This window comes from Diabrotica virgifera, chromosome 8 (assembly GCF_917563875.1).
Source record: "Diabrotica virgifera virgifera chromosome 8, PGI_DIABVI_V3a".
NCBI classification, from domain to species: Eukaryota; Metazoa; Arthropoda; class Insecta; order Coleoptera; family Chrysomelidae; genus Diabrotica; species Diabrotica virgifera.
This window is the reverse complement of record NC_065450.1, coordinates 213,828,762-213,845,819: the sequence shown is the minus strand read 5'-3', so window position 1 is coordinate 213,845,819 and position 17,058 is coordinate 213,828,762. Positions and strand designations below refer to the sequence as shown.

Here is a 17,058-nt window from a genome sequence, read left to right as displayed (position 1 = left end):
CACCGATCATCACTATATTGGCAGAGTCTAAAATACCTTCAAATCGTATTGAATGCTGGAAACAACGAATGCACTGAGAATGGCTTAACAATCAACACAAAGAAAACAAAATGAATGGTGGTCGAAAAAATTAATATCGAAGACTCAGTACTAACATTAGATAACAAAATCTGAAAAGAGTGGAACACTTTAGATATTTAGGTAGCTGCATTAACTGTAGGGTTATAAGTGACGAGGAAATTCCAACCAGAATAAAACTGGCACAAAAAAGTTTTACATATTATCTAAGCGTTCTGTATTTTAAGCATAGGTCTGTCATTGACCACACGTCTAAGAGTATTGCTGTGCTTCGTCTGGTCCACTTTGTTTGGATGTGAATCCTAGACAGCACATATATATCTAATGAACGTATTCTAGAGACAAAGAGCGAGAATTGATCAACATCATCAAAATTAGAAACGTCCAATACTTAATATAACGAGAGGGCCTAATTATCGCTTATTCCGGTTGATCATTCATGACAAAATCAAAGAAAAATGCTGGGTCGATAGAAAATTACTATCTTGGCTGCGTAACAATGGACAGGTCGAACGGCCGAGGAATGGACCATGATAGTGTGACGTCAAAACGTCAAAAAAGTTTCCAAACAAAGCAACTGTCAATTGATTATACACGTGATTTGTGTAATCATTTTTAATTTTATTTTGTTTTAACAATCATCTGCACATTTTTTCTAAAGACACAATCCTTGTTAGTCATATCAACCATATTGCTTTTAATTTTATAAATGTCCTTACACAAAATCAAGGATTTACACACTACATAGTACTTATTGCGTTTCTTCAGGTTTTTAACCAGTCCTATTTGGAAATAGGACAACACCAATTGATCATCCAAAGATAAATAATCCTGTGAAACGGAAACACTGGATAACGATGAAACCTCTCAAATCATTGAGAATAGAAGAAATTTTTGTCAAAGTGGTGTGCATAGTGAAAGGGAAAAAGCTAGTTTAAGAAATATCAATAAAGAAATAAAACGAAGATACAAGGCAGATAAAAAACTGTACTATCAAAGTATATGCAAAGAAATTGAGAGACTTAATCAGAATAATCAGCCGAGAGATCTATTTAGAAAAATACGCTACTTAACAAGAGACTTCAAATCCAGAACTTAAGCTATTGAAGACAACAACTCTGTAGGAACTCTGAGAACAAACAGAGAAGATAAGCAGAGACATGGAGATCGTATTGCAGGGACCTATATAAAGATAATAACGCCAAGAACCTGTTAACCAAATCTCTGACGAGGTAGAAGAAGAACCTGATATACTTGAAAATGATGTAAGACTCGCGATCATTAAGCTCAAATATAATAAAGCACCAGGTCCATATATGATAACAGCAAAAATGCTCAAAGCCACAGAAGAAATTGGCGTAAAATTACTTCATCTACTCTGTAACCAAATATGGCATTCTAAACAATGGCCTGAAGACTGGACAAAATCTACAACAACAACAATTCATAAAAAAGGCAGCTTCCATAAATGCAACAATTATAGAACTTTTTCTCTTATATATCACCTGCCAGTAAAATAATGCTACATAAATATAATCAATGAGAGACTAAAAACATTCCTTATTCAAAGAGAAATTCCACAAGAGCAAACTGGATTTACCAAAGGTAGAGGTATTTGAGAATACCTGTTGAATATAAGAGAGATAATCGAAAAATCTAGGGAATTCAATATTCCACTGTACATATGCTTTATAGATTATCGTAAGGCGTTCGACAGGGTTAAGTGGAGACACTTATGGCCTCAACACCTTATTTCGCTTATAACTGAACTATACGAACACACTACTGGATCAGTTAAAGTGATTGACACACTTTCAAATGAATTTCATCCAGAACGGGGTGTCAGACAGGGATGTATACTGTCTCCACAGTTATTCAATATATATGGAGAGCATATTATGAGAAGAGCACTTGAAGGATGGGAAAAAAGCATCTCAATAAATGGCCATAAAATAAACAACCTACGTTTCGCAGATGACACAGCCCTTCTTGCAAGTAGTCAAGCAGAGCTGATTGATCTTATAAGACTGGTTGAAAACGAAAGTCAAATATTTGGTCTGCAATTAAACATATCAAAGACAAAGATCATGATAGTTGATAGACTACATAACAATCATCCACACATAACCACAATTGATCGGTTTGAGGTTGTGAGCTCATACTTGTATCTGGGATCATTAATCACAAACACAGGGTCACTACAAGAACAAATAAAACGTAGATGTGATCTAGCAAAAGTCGCTACAGCAAAAATGACAACAATATGGAAGAACTGTCAAATTTCAAGAGTGTTAAAGATGAGGTTGATCAACTGCTTAATATTCCCAATACTGACCTACGGATGTGAATCTTGGACCCTGAGAAATTCGGAAAGAAGAAAGATAGATGCCACTGAAATGTTCTGTTGGAGACGAATGCTACGAATTCCTTGGACCGACCATGAAACAAATAATTCAATTTTAAGAGAGCCAAAAGTTAGCCAGCGACTCTCCAGTAAAGTCCATCTCCAACAATTAAAATATTTTGAACATGTTATGAGAGCAAACACAGAAAACATGGAAAGACTCATTATACAAGGAAAGGTGGAAGGCCGAAGATAACGAGGAAGATCCCCAACAAGATGGATCGATCAGATTACAGGAATATGCAAAAGACCTATGCATGAATTAAAAGAAATGACCAGAGACAGAGATCTTTGGAAACGGACAATACACGACATCACGTCGACCACTACAATCCCTCCGGGGGGTCAGGATTGAAGAGAGAGATTTGGAGATATGGTGGGAAATATACTATGAGCATTGATTATAATCACGGGTACCCAACACATTACCATTTTGTAAAATTTAAACATCCTACAAGCAATATATTCCAATTATATAAACGAAAACAAACACCATGTGTGAATTTTTGCTTTGTTTGGAAACCATTTCAGAGTAGCCAACATTGATTTGACGTCACGACTATCATGGTCCATTACTTCACCTAGCTGCGGACCGAAAAACATTTTCATCAGCTTGTTAATACGACGATAGCCAACGCTTGAAAACAAGCATTGTTTACAAACAAAGAAGAAGATAGAAATTGATGGTACCCACCCCGAGTAAACTTACTTTGCCACTCTTCCCAATCTGAATCTGATTTTACAGACAGTTCTAAACTAATTTGGAGTCAATCCAATTCGATTTCATTGGCTTTAATGCCTCCTGGCTATCAGATATAATTTCTATAGATCTGTCCCTACAGTTCCTGTTTACTGGTTCCTGCAGACCGATCTCTATAGGATAAATTTCCGCTTGGAAGAGAGTCATTACCTAGACTTTCACTAAGGCTTAGCCTTGGTTTCCCTCCGTATAATCCAGTTCCAACTCCTTCATCGGTTTTAGCCGTCTATATAGGTACCAGCATTGATCTGCAATTATGAGATGCATTTTATTCTACTCCCTTTCGTCCCTTCCTGGAAAGAGGACAGTAAACGGTTTTCAAAATGATATTTAGGTTGCATTGCGTCTGGCACCATTTCCAATTCTGGATTATTTTAATTATCCCCCCAGATAGAATATCGGTACCCTTTTGTCCAGGTTCCTGGCGTCTTATTCGCCTTCTATATGTTCTTACCTTCTTCTCCTTATGGGAGCGGTTAGGGTAGTCGACATCACTTATATTATAATTAAGCATGCTTGTCGTTGACCTATTCAGCTTCTCTCTGGTGATCCTTTGTTTGCATTTGTGGTCAGACTACCAGATTATTATGCCATGCGTAATTATAAATCTGACTACAGTCATATACAGCCAGTACGTCTGTTTGGGTTTCATGCCCCATGTTTTCCCGCATATCTTTCGACATAATGACATATCCAAAGGGAAAGCTTATTTGTTGGTTATTTTTTGCAAATGGGCCTTCCATTAAGCCATTTATCTATAATATTACTCCTAGATATTTGACCTCATTCTCATCTTTGACAGTTTCTCCATACAGACCGGTCATCCAGATGTTATCTAGGTTCAATCTCTTTTCAAAACTGTTATGTATATCTACTTTGAATACTAGGATTGACAGCGAGTTTTTCCCAGTCGTAGTACTCAGCGTTGCCATACCAAACATTACCATATTTTCCTCCTAGCACAATTACTTAATCTCCGCATATACCTATAGTACAGTATTCCCTGTGCTTCAAGGGGCGAGATCAAGTCATCCACCAGGAGTGACCACAGGAGGAAAGAAAGCTCTCCCTCCTGTGAACACCCTTTAGATGTTTTGGCCAAAATGTCCTCCCCTTGTAGGTGTATTAGAATCTACTTATTTTCTAGCATTGCTTATTGATAAATCTCCATCAATAGTAGCGGCAATGGTCACCAAAATAACAAATGAGGAAGTGGCTCAAGCGCTTCAAAAAATAAAGAAAATAAAAGTGGTAGGACCAGATAATATTCCTGGGGAAGTATGGAGAGCATTGGGAGAGACAAGAGCAAGGTGGATAGCAGGTTTATTTAATAGAATTATGGAAGTTGGACCAATGCCACAATGCCAGACGAATGGAAAAGCAGTATACTACTACCAGTCTACAAAACAAGGGAGATATACAACAATGTACAAACTACAGGGCTATAAAACTGCTTAGCCACATCATGAAAATATGGGAAAAAGTAATTGATAGACGGATACGTGAAGAGACCGAAATATCTGAGAATCAATTTGGCTTTATGCAGGGCAGATCAACAACAGATGCAATTTTCATTATAAGGCAGTTGATGGGAAAATACAGGAGTAAAGAAACAAACGCTCATATGGTATTCATTGATCTTGAGAAAGCATATGATAGAGTTCCTCGAGAGATTCTGTGGTGGGCACTCAATAAGAAAGGAGTCCCTGGTGAATATGTTAAGATTATGATGGATATGTATGAGGGAGTAACGACTAGTGTTAGGACAGGTGTGGGAGAGACTGATAAATTTCATGTGAAAGTAGGATTACACCAAGGCTCGGTGCTTAGTCCTTATTTACTCTCATTAATTTTGGACCAGATAACAGCGAAACTACAGGGTAATATTCCATGGTGCTTAATGTATGCTGATGATGTCGTGTTAGTAGGAAATAGTGAAAGAGACTTAGAACAAAAACTGGAACAGTGGAGACAATCTCTCGAGGAAAAAGGTTTAAACCTTAGTAGGACAAAGACAGAGTATTTGGAATGCTCATTCAAAGATGGAGTTACTACAAATAAAATGGTATTTTTGGATGGTGAACTGATTGTAAAAAGCAATAGTTTTAAGTACCTGGGATCGGTATTACAGAGTAATGGAAAAATAGATGAAAACGCCTGCAGTAGAATTAGGGCTGGATGGATGAAGTGAAAGGAAGGGAGTGGTGTGCTGTGTGACAGGAAAATTCCAATGAAGTTAAAGGGAAAATTCTATAAAACAGCCGTAAGACCGGCTATCGATGTACGGAACTGAATGTTGGGCAGTGAAAAAGAAAGAGAAACAACGAATGCAGGTGGCGGAAATGAGAATGCCTAGATGGATGAGTGGAGTGACAAAAAAGGATAAAATTAAAAATGAGTATATTAGGGAAAGTCTAGGTGTGGCACCAATTGATGCCAAATAAGAGAGCATAAGTTAAGATGGTTTCGTCATGTTCAACGTCGAGACGTTAATCACCCAATACGAAGAATTGCTGAAGTGCAGATTCCTGGAAGGAGTAGGAGAGGAAGACCAAAGAAGACGTGGGGGGAGACGATTAGGCAGGACATGTTGGTAAAGGGGATTAATATTGATATGACCCAAGATAGAATTGTGTGGAGCAATGCAATGAGGGAAGCCGACCCCGCATAGGGATAAGGCAAAGAGAATGATGATGCTTATTGATCAAGTTCCATACGGTATGCGGTAGCGGATACCCCTTTTGATGCTGCTGCATCATAAAGAGTATTTTTTGTTGCGTTATTAAATGCGCCTTCGATATCTAAAAAGGTGGTTAATACATTAGGAAGGCCTGGTTTGCCTGACCAGATCGGCCCGAAATATTTCGACGACATAGCACGAAAAATATGTTACCGTTTCCATTAAAATCCAATATATGAGAAATAAATAAGAACGGTTTGTATAAAAGATCGGAACGAAATTTCGGAAAGGTATACGATTGTTCGTGAACAATAGTTCGTTGAAATCAAACACGTTTTGATTTCAACGATTTAAGAACGGCTCATATTTACAGAATATTTGTATTTCTTTAAAATATTTGCATTTTTTTGTTAGTACAGACTACCTTAAATATCTTAAAGATGTCTGTTGGTAAAAAATATCATAAATTAAAATTTTCTACACTAGTAAATCGATTTCACCAATTGCGAATTTCTAGTACCGGTCACATATGTCTGTTTTGGGTAGATCAACGGTTATTTTATTGAATATCATTTTGGTCTTTAATTTTTAAGCATTTTTGACACTATATTATTTAATTACGAGGTATTTCTAGTACTAAAAGTTACTCTTGCTTTAAGTCGGCAAAATACATCGTTTTTTTTAATTATTTTCAAATTCAATAGACGAAAAATTTTTAACTCGATTTTTCTAGAAAACGGTATATTCTACCGACTTATAGCAAGAGTACCTTTAAGTACCAGAATGCCTAACAATTTAATAATTCAGTGTCAAAAATGCTTAAAAATTAAAGATAAAAAAATTATGGAATAAAATTAACCGTTGCCCTATCCAAAACGTATGCCTGACGAGTAGGTAGTAGAAATTCGCAATTGATATGGAATCGATTTATCTATGGAAGATTAATAAGCCTGGCGTACCAGTTTTTGTTTTTCTAAATAAAGGCGTTCTGGATCCAGAATTGGTAGGTACCTCGATCGAGGTATTAAAAAAAAACCTAATTACAAGACGCCATCTTCAAAGAGCTCTACAGTCCTGTCGCCAGCGGGGGTACAACGGCCTCCTTAATTCAGATGGACTTACCCAAGTTTTCTTTATGTATTTTGACCCGTAGAACACGAATTTTTTGGGTAACAGTTGATCCGGATGTCGATAAGATTGTTATAAACAAAGAAGCTGAGGAATTACATAACAGCGATTTCTCGCAAAACAAAACATTTTTTTGTATTTTTTGGGTGATTCTCAGCAAGAAATGATCTTAAAAGTTTTTTCGCAGGATGCATAGTTTTCGAGATAAACGCGGTTGAACTTTCAAAAAATCGAAAAATTGCAATTTTTGAGCCCGAATAACTTTTGATTAAAAAATATAATAGCAATTCTGCTTACTGCATTTGAAAGTTCAAGTCAAATTCTATCGGTTTTGATTATTTGTATTACTAAAAATTAAATTTTTATTTGTTAAACAAAGCCATGAACACATAGTGTTTCCCGTGCCCAATGCATGCGTTTTAATGTACGTAATCTACGTAGAAATTCTGTATGCGAGCCTACTCGTTCGATTTCAAATGAGAAATGCATTGAAAACATCATTCAATCACTATGTGTTTATAGCTTTGTTAAACAATAAAAAAATTAATTTTTAGCAATGAAATTAATCAAAGCCGATATAATTTGACTTGAACTTTCAAATGCGGTAAGCAGAATTGATATTTTATTTTTCAATCAAAAGTTATTCGGGTTCAAAAATTGCAATTTTTCGATTTTTTGAAAGTTCAACCGCGTTTATGTCGAAAACTATGCATCTTACGAAAAAACTTGTAAAAACATTTTTTGCTTAGAATGACCCAAAAAATACAACAAAATGTTTTGTTTTGCGAAAAATCGCTGTTATGTGATTCCTCAAGTTCTTTGTTTATAACAATCTTATCGACATCCGGAATCCGGATCGACTGTTACCCAAAAAATTCGTGTTCTACGGGTCAAAATACATAAAAAACTTGGGTGTGTCCATCTGAATTAAGGAGGCCGTTGTACCCCCACTGGCGACAGGACTACTAGCTCCCTTAGAAAGCATTTTAGGACTAGGCAAATTGGGTTAAATTGTTTTAAAATTATCGAAGATATCTCCGGTCTTTGTTTATCAGGAGAGTTTCTGGACACCCTGTATATTCTGATTTTGACATTTATTACTTTTAACAACTTGCTTGCTAATTGGTAGGGACGAAATTTTTCACTGTAAATATATGGGACCAGATTTCTAAAAATGAGTAATGTGTCATTTGGTTTGAATTTTAAATAATATAAATTTGAAGAAACACAGCATTGCAAGGAAGGAATATAAGTTGCATACATTTGGCGCAACCAATTCAGTTTATAACAACCAGTTCCTTTAATTAAAAATATTTTTAAAGAATATGTTATTTCTTTTATCTCAATAATAGTTTACTCTAAAGTTGCAGAAAAACAACTTAAAACAATTCATAATAACAGACAAAATATCAGGATTTTCCGGTAACTTTCTTTAATCTTTAACTAATCTTTAACATATCCACGGACACTTTATGCAATTTACTCTTTCTGAATCTTGATAAGTGAATCTGATCAAAACTATAATTGACTGTAGATAGATCACCTGGAATGAAATGATAGACTTAAATATTTCAAATTTATTAATTGCTGGATAATTATTTATTTCTAAAATAAATTTCGACCACGAGTCAGGATTCTGTTAACCGAGATACTATAGTATCAAGCGGCGCCGCTAGGAGGAGCTTCTCCAACAATGCGTCTCAGAATACTTTAAGAACACTTGGTCATTTGTACTCTAAACCGAGTAAAGCATGAAAAAGAAAAAGAAAATAATCGTTTTCGTTTTGATTCAATTCGAGTCTCTTGCCATCCTCTGACACGGTGTTTCTGGATCTTTATCCTTTTTCAAAGAGGCTATTGCAAGTAGACTGAATTGAATCAACTCGAGACGAAGAAGAACTGCATCTATTAAAATATCTGCAGTATATTGTGGTTAGACTGTCCTCTAACGGGGAATGACAAAATAAATAAAATAAATTTCGACCACGAGTCAGGATTCTGTTAACCGAGATACTATAGTATCAAGCGGCGCCGCTAGGAGGAGCTTCTCCTCTTCTTCGTCTCGAGTTGATTCAATTCAGTCTACTTGCAATAGCCTCTTTGAAAAAGGATAAAGATCCAGAAACACCGTGTCAGAGGATGGCAAGAGACTCGAATTGAATCAAAACGAAAACGATTATTTTCTTTTTCTTTTTCATGCTTTACTCGGTTTAGAGTACAAATGACCAAGTGTTCTTAAAGTATTCTGAGACGCATTGTTGGAGAAGCTCCTCCTAGCGGCGCCGCTTGATACTATAGTATCTCGGTTAACAGAATCCTGACTCGTGGTCGAAATTTATTTTATTTATTTTGTCATTCCCCGTTAGAGGACAGTCTAACCACAATATACTGCAGATATTTTAATAGATGCAGTTCTTCTTCGTCTCGAGTTGATTCAATTCAGTCTACTTGCAATAGCCTCTTTGAAAAAGGATAAAGATCCAGAAACACCGTGTCAGAGGATGGCAAGAGACTCGAATTGAATCAAAACGAAAACGATTATTTTCTTTTTATTTATTTCTCTCAACTACTTTAAATTATATTTAATTTGTGCTAATTTTTCAAATATAACAACGAAAATCATCTTGTTCTTGCATAAAATAGTCAATTTGAGTTTCTTTAAAAAATATTTATTATCTTTTAAATTTTACAGCGTCTCTGCCATCTCTGTATAGGGCTTTTCATTCACAGTCATTTGTTTCGAGCTTCTGTCATGTGTCACATAATATTAATATATCTCATAGATATATCTACGTCGTACGTTATTGGTATTACCAATGATACAAACCGAAGACGTATGACATAGATATATTAATATTATGTGACACATGACAGAGGCTCGAAACAAATGACAATCGATGAAAAGCCCTAATGCGATAATTAACGGCATTAGACGCTAGTGTGGCCCCAGCATTAGAAATTGAAAATCAAAAACATAATGGGACTAGTACACGTTGGGCCAATCAGTTGGGCCAAGGAGTTGGGCCAATCAGTTGGGCCAAGGAGTTGGGCCAACGTGTACAGGACCACTTGGCATGAGTTTGCGATTGGCGGTCAGCGTTGGTCTACAAACCGAATCTTGTCGGTATTTGGTGCACAAATCAAAGGATTTTTGGGACTTGCGCGATCTGCCAAACAGCTGTTTGGTTATGAACACTGAACACGTTGTTGTCGTTGAGTTTAAAATATTTGTTTTCTCTTCTCACAATACTGATACTGTTTATAAGTATTAATTTTAAGGTTTTGTTTAAATATGAATACTTTTTTCGGTGTAAAAGCACCGTCGTTTGCGCCATTGTTTTTTAATCACTCTTGTTTGGTACACTTTTCTATAAGCATTGTACAAATTAATTGCGGCAGCTGCTACAGTCTCCACATCCATATCCATAATCAGAGTTTGTTTTTTGTTTATTCACTAAGAAAGGTTAATGCAGACTGATAACTCCCAACGTGTAATCACCATGTATTCACTGTTCTTACTTGGCCCAACTTATTGGCCCAACTAGTTGGCCCAACGTGTACTGGAGCCATAACACCGAAGATATTTCAAATGTCAAAATTGTCAAACGTCAATGCTTCTTTTCATAACCTCAGATTTTTGACATATATAAGCATAGATATATTATACTCTAGATTGCGCCTTACGATCTTAAAATGGGTGACGGTTGCGACAGAGATAAATGAGCCTATTTGGTCGGTAGTCTCTTTCTAATTCAAGGGGAGTATCGACGACGTCACTATCCTACTCTATCGACGAGTATTTTAGATGATTTGACAGTTCGAGCGGATGGCAACGAGAACTGGTCGTTTGTCTTCGGACGTGGATAATCCTGGTTCGAATCCCATACCAATCTTTACTTTTTTTATTTAATCAATATTGCGTTTATTAGATATTATTACATCTCTAAAATAAATCTATGCAAAGAAATATATAACAAATAAGAAAAACTGTGTAGGTACCTATAGATTTTTAAAAATATAAAAGCCAGTTATTTTTTTAATAAGTTATAATGGTACAATAGTATAAAGTAATTGTTAAAAATATTCGTACAAATTACCAATAATTAATATCAACATAATGTACCATGATCGATTTATTAATTGAATCGGTCATTTCAAAAACAACACGAGACACGAGTCACATATTCCTAATTTTACAGAAGAGCAAAGAAAACTACCTATATAGTCGAAAGATGGATGAAATGGATGACATCAAAATTCAGAGTTATATTGTAGTTTTGTTCCTAATGTTTTTACTGGACTGGTGTCGTTTTTGCACACAACGTTTATCTTAAAGGAGTCTGTTCCTCTCAAAAAGCTAGTTTCTGAAAATTGTGGACTTTGCTGTTTTTGAAATGACCGATTCAATTATAAGTAATTAGATATTATTTTTATTTATGAAACTATTATTACAATTTTTTAAAAAGGTAGAAGCAATACAAACCTTATTCACGTCATTCGAATAAGGCCGAATTTATATTAATAACGAATGACTTATTTTACAAATAATTATGTATTCCAATATTAACTTACTATACATACATTTATTATCTGCTAGATTTACTTAGGTCCATTTTTCAGATGTAAAAATATCTAATAAACGCAATATTGATTAAATTAAAAATAAAAAAGGTAAAGTTGGTATGGGATTCGAACCACGATTATCCATGTCCGAAGTCCAAAGACCATTTCTCGTCACCACCCGCTCGAACTGTCAATACATAATACTCGATAAAGTGGGATAGTCACGTCGTCGATATTCCCCTTAAATTAAAAAGAGACTACCGACCAAATAGGCTCATTTATCTCTGTCGCAACCGTCACCCATTTTAAGATCGTAAGGCGCAATCTAGAGTATTATAAATCTATGTATATAAGCGTCCGAAAAACAGTTTCTAGAATTTAGGAGTTTGTTATCTTCGAAAGTTAAAAACAATTTTTAAAAAGTAACTGTTCATTCAAAAATGTATTAATTCTACATTCGATTGGAATAGGAGCCGACAAGTTAGTTGATTAAGTTCAAACTGTAATCCCTTTCGGAAAAAATGTTGTGTAGGTTATGTTTGACTGACGATAATAATTATGAGAAGCTCCAAGGTGCTATTTGTGATATGTTAACTGCTGTCCTACGAAAAAGGGTGAGTATTAAAGTTTTTCATGATCTGACAGTAACATTAACACTACTTTCTAGTTTGTTTTATTGAGACACTATTGACCTATTATCCCTATTTCAGTGGGTTATAATTGAAAAGTTGTGATGTTCAGTTAGTTATACATATTATCTTATAGTACTTTATAAACGAATTCAAATTTACTTTTGATTATTGTCACAGTCACAACTAACTTTTCTTAAATTCAGGAGGTAATTTCCAAAGAACTTTTGCAGTCTTTTTTAACAATTTGAATGACCTTTTTGTGGTACTCAAAGTTATAAAAGTTATTTATTTGCTATATTGTAGTGTCATTATCAGTGGACTAGCTAGGCCCACAGGGACCCCTATTAAAGTTTGTCGCAGGGCCCTTTTACATGACTGATATGGCATAGTGCTAAAAAAATGTTCAACAAAGGAAGCAAAAACACTAGTATTGAACAAAATATTTATTAAATATAGTTATAAAGTATACAAATATAATTATAAATACAAATGCTCCTGCAGCAAATAATATATTACCCAAACAAACAAAAATGAACTTTTCTCGCCTTTTGTTCAGCAAATTTATTTATTAAAGCGTCCACACCTGAAGAACATTTAAATTTCTCTAGATTTTCGGTTTCTGTAGACAGTAACAATGTCTGATAGTTGTTCCTTTCTCATAGAAGTGCTAAGGTAGGTTTTAGTCAACTTAAAATTTTGAAAAACTTCTTTCAGCTATGGAAGTATGCTTAAGTTACGAATATGGGGAAAGTGACATCATCCTTTAAAGGTGGGGAAGCGCGGAAAGACGCATGAAGATCCAGTGGCGTACACTCACTTTTATTTCAACGTTAATTATATATTTTTAAATATTATTTGTTAAAATTGGTCACAATATATTTTTATTTACAGGATTTTACTGGCGTTTCGATCTCCATACCCAAAAACCGTTTTCAAAGATATAAATAATAGTTATATTTATATTATTTGTTTATTATATATTTATATAATCTTATGTTATTTATTTTCTATTTTTTTTTTCTAACTTTGAAAGCAATCTCTGAGGTCCGTGAACTTAGCCCGAAAAAGTCAGGAAAAAAAATGTGATCGACGCCATTCGATTGTCCATTGATTGTCCACCATTTTATTTCGTTAGTCCACCCATCAATTCTTTTTTATAAACAAAATTTTTTTTTCGGGCTAACTTCACAAATCCACAAATTTTCGAAAATTTAAAAAAACTCTTGCTATATTGTTTGTCCATGTTTGTCCACCACATAATTTTTTTTTGTCCACAATCTGATATTTTTAAAATCATTTTTTTTTATATATATAATCTATTGCTTACGGATAATAGGACAGTACCGCCAAAAAAGTACTTCAGACATTAGAATGAATGTTTATGCGGGAGCAGAATCTCAACTACCCATTTGTCTACACCCTCGCAGCGTTTGTCCAACCCCTTAATGTGCAAAACAACCCCTTGAAGACTTTAATTTATTTTTTTTAATTCGCAACCCGGGCCAAGTTCACGTCCGCTTAAAAACACATTTAAACGTTACTTCAGGTTCAGAATCACAACTACCCGTTTGTCCACTCCTTTTCAGCGTTTGTCCAACCCCTTAAAGTGCGAAACCAACCCCCTGTTGTTTGCAATTATTTTTAATTATTTTTTTAATTTTTTAATTCGGGCTAACTTCACGTCCGCTTAAATGCGTGTTTAAACGTTAATTCGGGAACAGAATCCCAACTACCCGTTTGTCCACCCCCTCGCAACGTTTGTCCAACCCCTTAAAGTGCGAAACCAACCCCCTGTTATTTGTAATTATTTTTTTTATTTTTTAATTCGGGCTAACTTCACGTCCGCTTAAATGAACCAGAAGCAGAATATGACTAAAAATTCACTTTAAAATAAGTACATAAACTTCTACCACACAAATTAAATCTAATCACAAAATACAACGATCCAATTCCTGCTAGAAACGCCAGTGTAAATGAACGCATATATGAAATGTATTGCAAGTTTGTTGCCGAGAACAAACTGGTTTTTTGTGGATTTCTTGTTTTATATCTTGTGGCCGGCTGTGAGGGAACCCTGCAATATTTTGTAAGTTGCCAAATCATGTTTTTTGGTATTTTTATGACAGTAATAATCGTTGCATGAGCTGCGTCTAGAATTCAGGTTCTGTATGGCATGACCATAAATGCTTCTTGTGAACAACAATCGGCTACACTGTATGACAGCCGGTGGGTAAGTTTTCTATTCGCGGTGTGCAAGTACTTGGAAAGGGAAACGAGAAACGACCGTGCGCGAGTCGCGGAGAAATATTGCAACTATCTTAAATAATTCATATTGTCAATTGAAATTGTCAAATTGACGTATATTTCATACCTTCTGTCATTGACTTAGAAAAATTATATATTGCTCCACAATATTGATATGATATGCAATTATTATATAAAGGTAAATTTAATTAATTGTATTTTGCTTGCAATACTGCATTTTAATAACGGATTTTATTTACTACATACAATTGTTTACGTTTGCTAAACATAACCTGCATCTTATTTTTTTCTTCTTATTATTTTTTTGGACTATGGTCTTGACAATTATCCAGCAACCAGGACTAATATAATTGGCCAATATAATTAAAAGTGCGAATAAAAGTACAGAGCGTAGAAATAGAGGTCGCTTTGCCGAACTTGCACGGTCCCAATAGAGAAGCACAAATAAATGTAGTAATTATACATTCTCTGCTTTCTTATGAGGAAACGCAAATTGAACAGGTAGTTTTCGTGGGCCGCTGTGTAAATTTAAATTTGAGGATATTCCACATTTAAACGATGAATCACTCTCCCGATATTCGTAACTTAAGCATAGTTACTGGAAGGGTTAAAACAGAAAAATGCTGTTTAGCCCAAAAAACCTGGATGCAGGATTATTATATATTATTATTAATAATTGATTAGGGGAAGTCTAGGTGTGGCACCAATTGATGCCAAAATGAAAGAGCATAGGTTAAGATGGTTTGGTCATGTTGAACGTCAAGACGTTAATCACCCAATACGAAGAATAGCTGAAGTGCAGATTCCTGGAAGGAGTAGGAGAGGAAGACCAAAGAAGACCTGGGGGGACACGATAAGGCAGGACATGTTGGTAAAGGGGATTAAAATTGATATGACCCAAGGTAGAATTGTGTGGAGAAATGCAATTAGGGAAGCCGACCCCGCATGATAAGGCAAAGAGAATGATGAATTGAAGAGTGACCAAGCTAAGTGATCTACATCAGCGTTTCCCAAATGGTGGGTCGCGACCCGGTACCGGTACCGGTATGAACTTACAGATCATATAAACAGAAATAAGTAAAATAATTTGTGGAGCCGTATCGATTAATTTCATTTAAGTTGCTAATTAGGGGGTGGTCTTCCCGATTTTTTTTTGCAAAAACAAAAGGAACCAACTTTATTTTGAGCGTAACTTGCTTAAATTTAATGCTAGAAACTTTTTGTAAAAACAAAAATACAGCTTTTTTTAAACACTTTTTTTTAATACTTACTTTTTGAGTTATTTGCGAAAAACCGTCTAAAAATGTGGTTATTTTGTTGAAAAATGAACATATTCACTCGCAAATAACTCGAAAAGTGTTGACTTGGCGACAAAGCTCTATAGAACAAAAGTTACTTAAAATTAGTCAGTTTACCCATTTCCGGAATTATTTTGGACATATATTTTTTCACCCCCACGAGGGGGTGAAAGTCGCCCCCAGGGCAAAAGCACACATCGGCACAATATCACTTTTTTTCTTTGACATGTAAGCTATACGTATGCCTAATTTCATGTCAATCCAAGCGGTTCTTTAAAATTTAGAGCAAAAACCGTGAAAGACTGGACTAATAGGAGTACTGTGTAAAAATTATAAATTATTATATTTTGAAAATATTTTATACAGTTATACAAGGTACTAAAATAAACAAACGCTTAAAATAATAATAATAATTCATATCGTTATGCAAAAATACACATTAATATCACTGCTAAAGTCCTTTTCATGAGCATTTTTCATTGTGTCACAGTTTTTCAATTTCTTTCTAACGCATTAAATTGTATGTGACAGAAAAAAGGCACGTCTGTGATTACAGACATTTATAACATTTATTCTAGTTGTCGATAGATGGCGCTATAATCGAAGAAAAAATTATTTACGAATTATATAATATCTATACGAAAATATAATCTGTACAATTTATAAGACTATGCAAATCAAAGAAAATACTATTTTATAAATGCAATAAACACAATTGATTTGTTTTTATGCCAAATTGCAAATAAAATGTGACAACTGTCAGATTTAACTAAAATGTCATGTTAGAATAAATGTCATAAATGTGTATTATCACGGACTTACCTTTTTTCTATCATTTGTGACTCACTGAAAAATGCTCATGAAAAGGACCCTACAACTAATTTTTTTCCTATTTCAGTTTATTGATACTATTGATCCAGTGATATGTGTAAATTGTTTGCAAAAAGTCCAAGAAGCAGTTAAGTTTAAAAACGAAATTCTTCGCACTGATAAGATACTCTCCCTTTATGGTGGTTCTGAAACAAAAGCTGTGTACGTTAGAGACAACAAACTGTGTGTCACCAACAAGACCATCAATGTCAAGTTGTGCAGGACTTGTTTGCAGCTGATTGAACATAACTTTTGTTTGAATCTGTATGGAAGATACGATATTATTAATACGCTGACACTTTATATTCCAGAAGTGGTGAGTATTGTTTATGTATTAAATATTTGAATTACAAAAAAAAATTATTGACGTTGTTTTTATT

At 34.8% G+C, this 17,058-nt stretch overlaps 1 protein-coding gene across 1 annotated transcript in view; it reads left to right on the top strand.

Annotated features, from left to right (window-relative positions):
• The first annotated feature begins 11,956 nt into the window (after window positions 1-11,956).
• Window positions 11,957-17,058, top strand: part of LOC114324546 (uncharacterized) — a 33,202-nt gene continuing 28,100 nt past the window's right edge. The window contains exons 1-2 of the mRNA XM_028272401.2: window positions 11,957-12,227; window positions 16,707-16,994. Coding sequence (XP_028128202.1) covers window positions 12,135-12,227; window positions 16,707-16,994 — 381 coding nt within the window. The 5' untranslated portion in view covers window positions 11,957-12,134. The remainder of the gene's footprint in view (window positions 12,228-16,706; window positions 16,995-17,058) is intronic.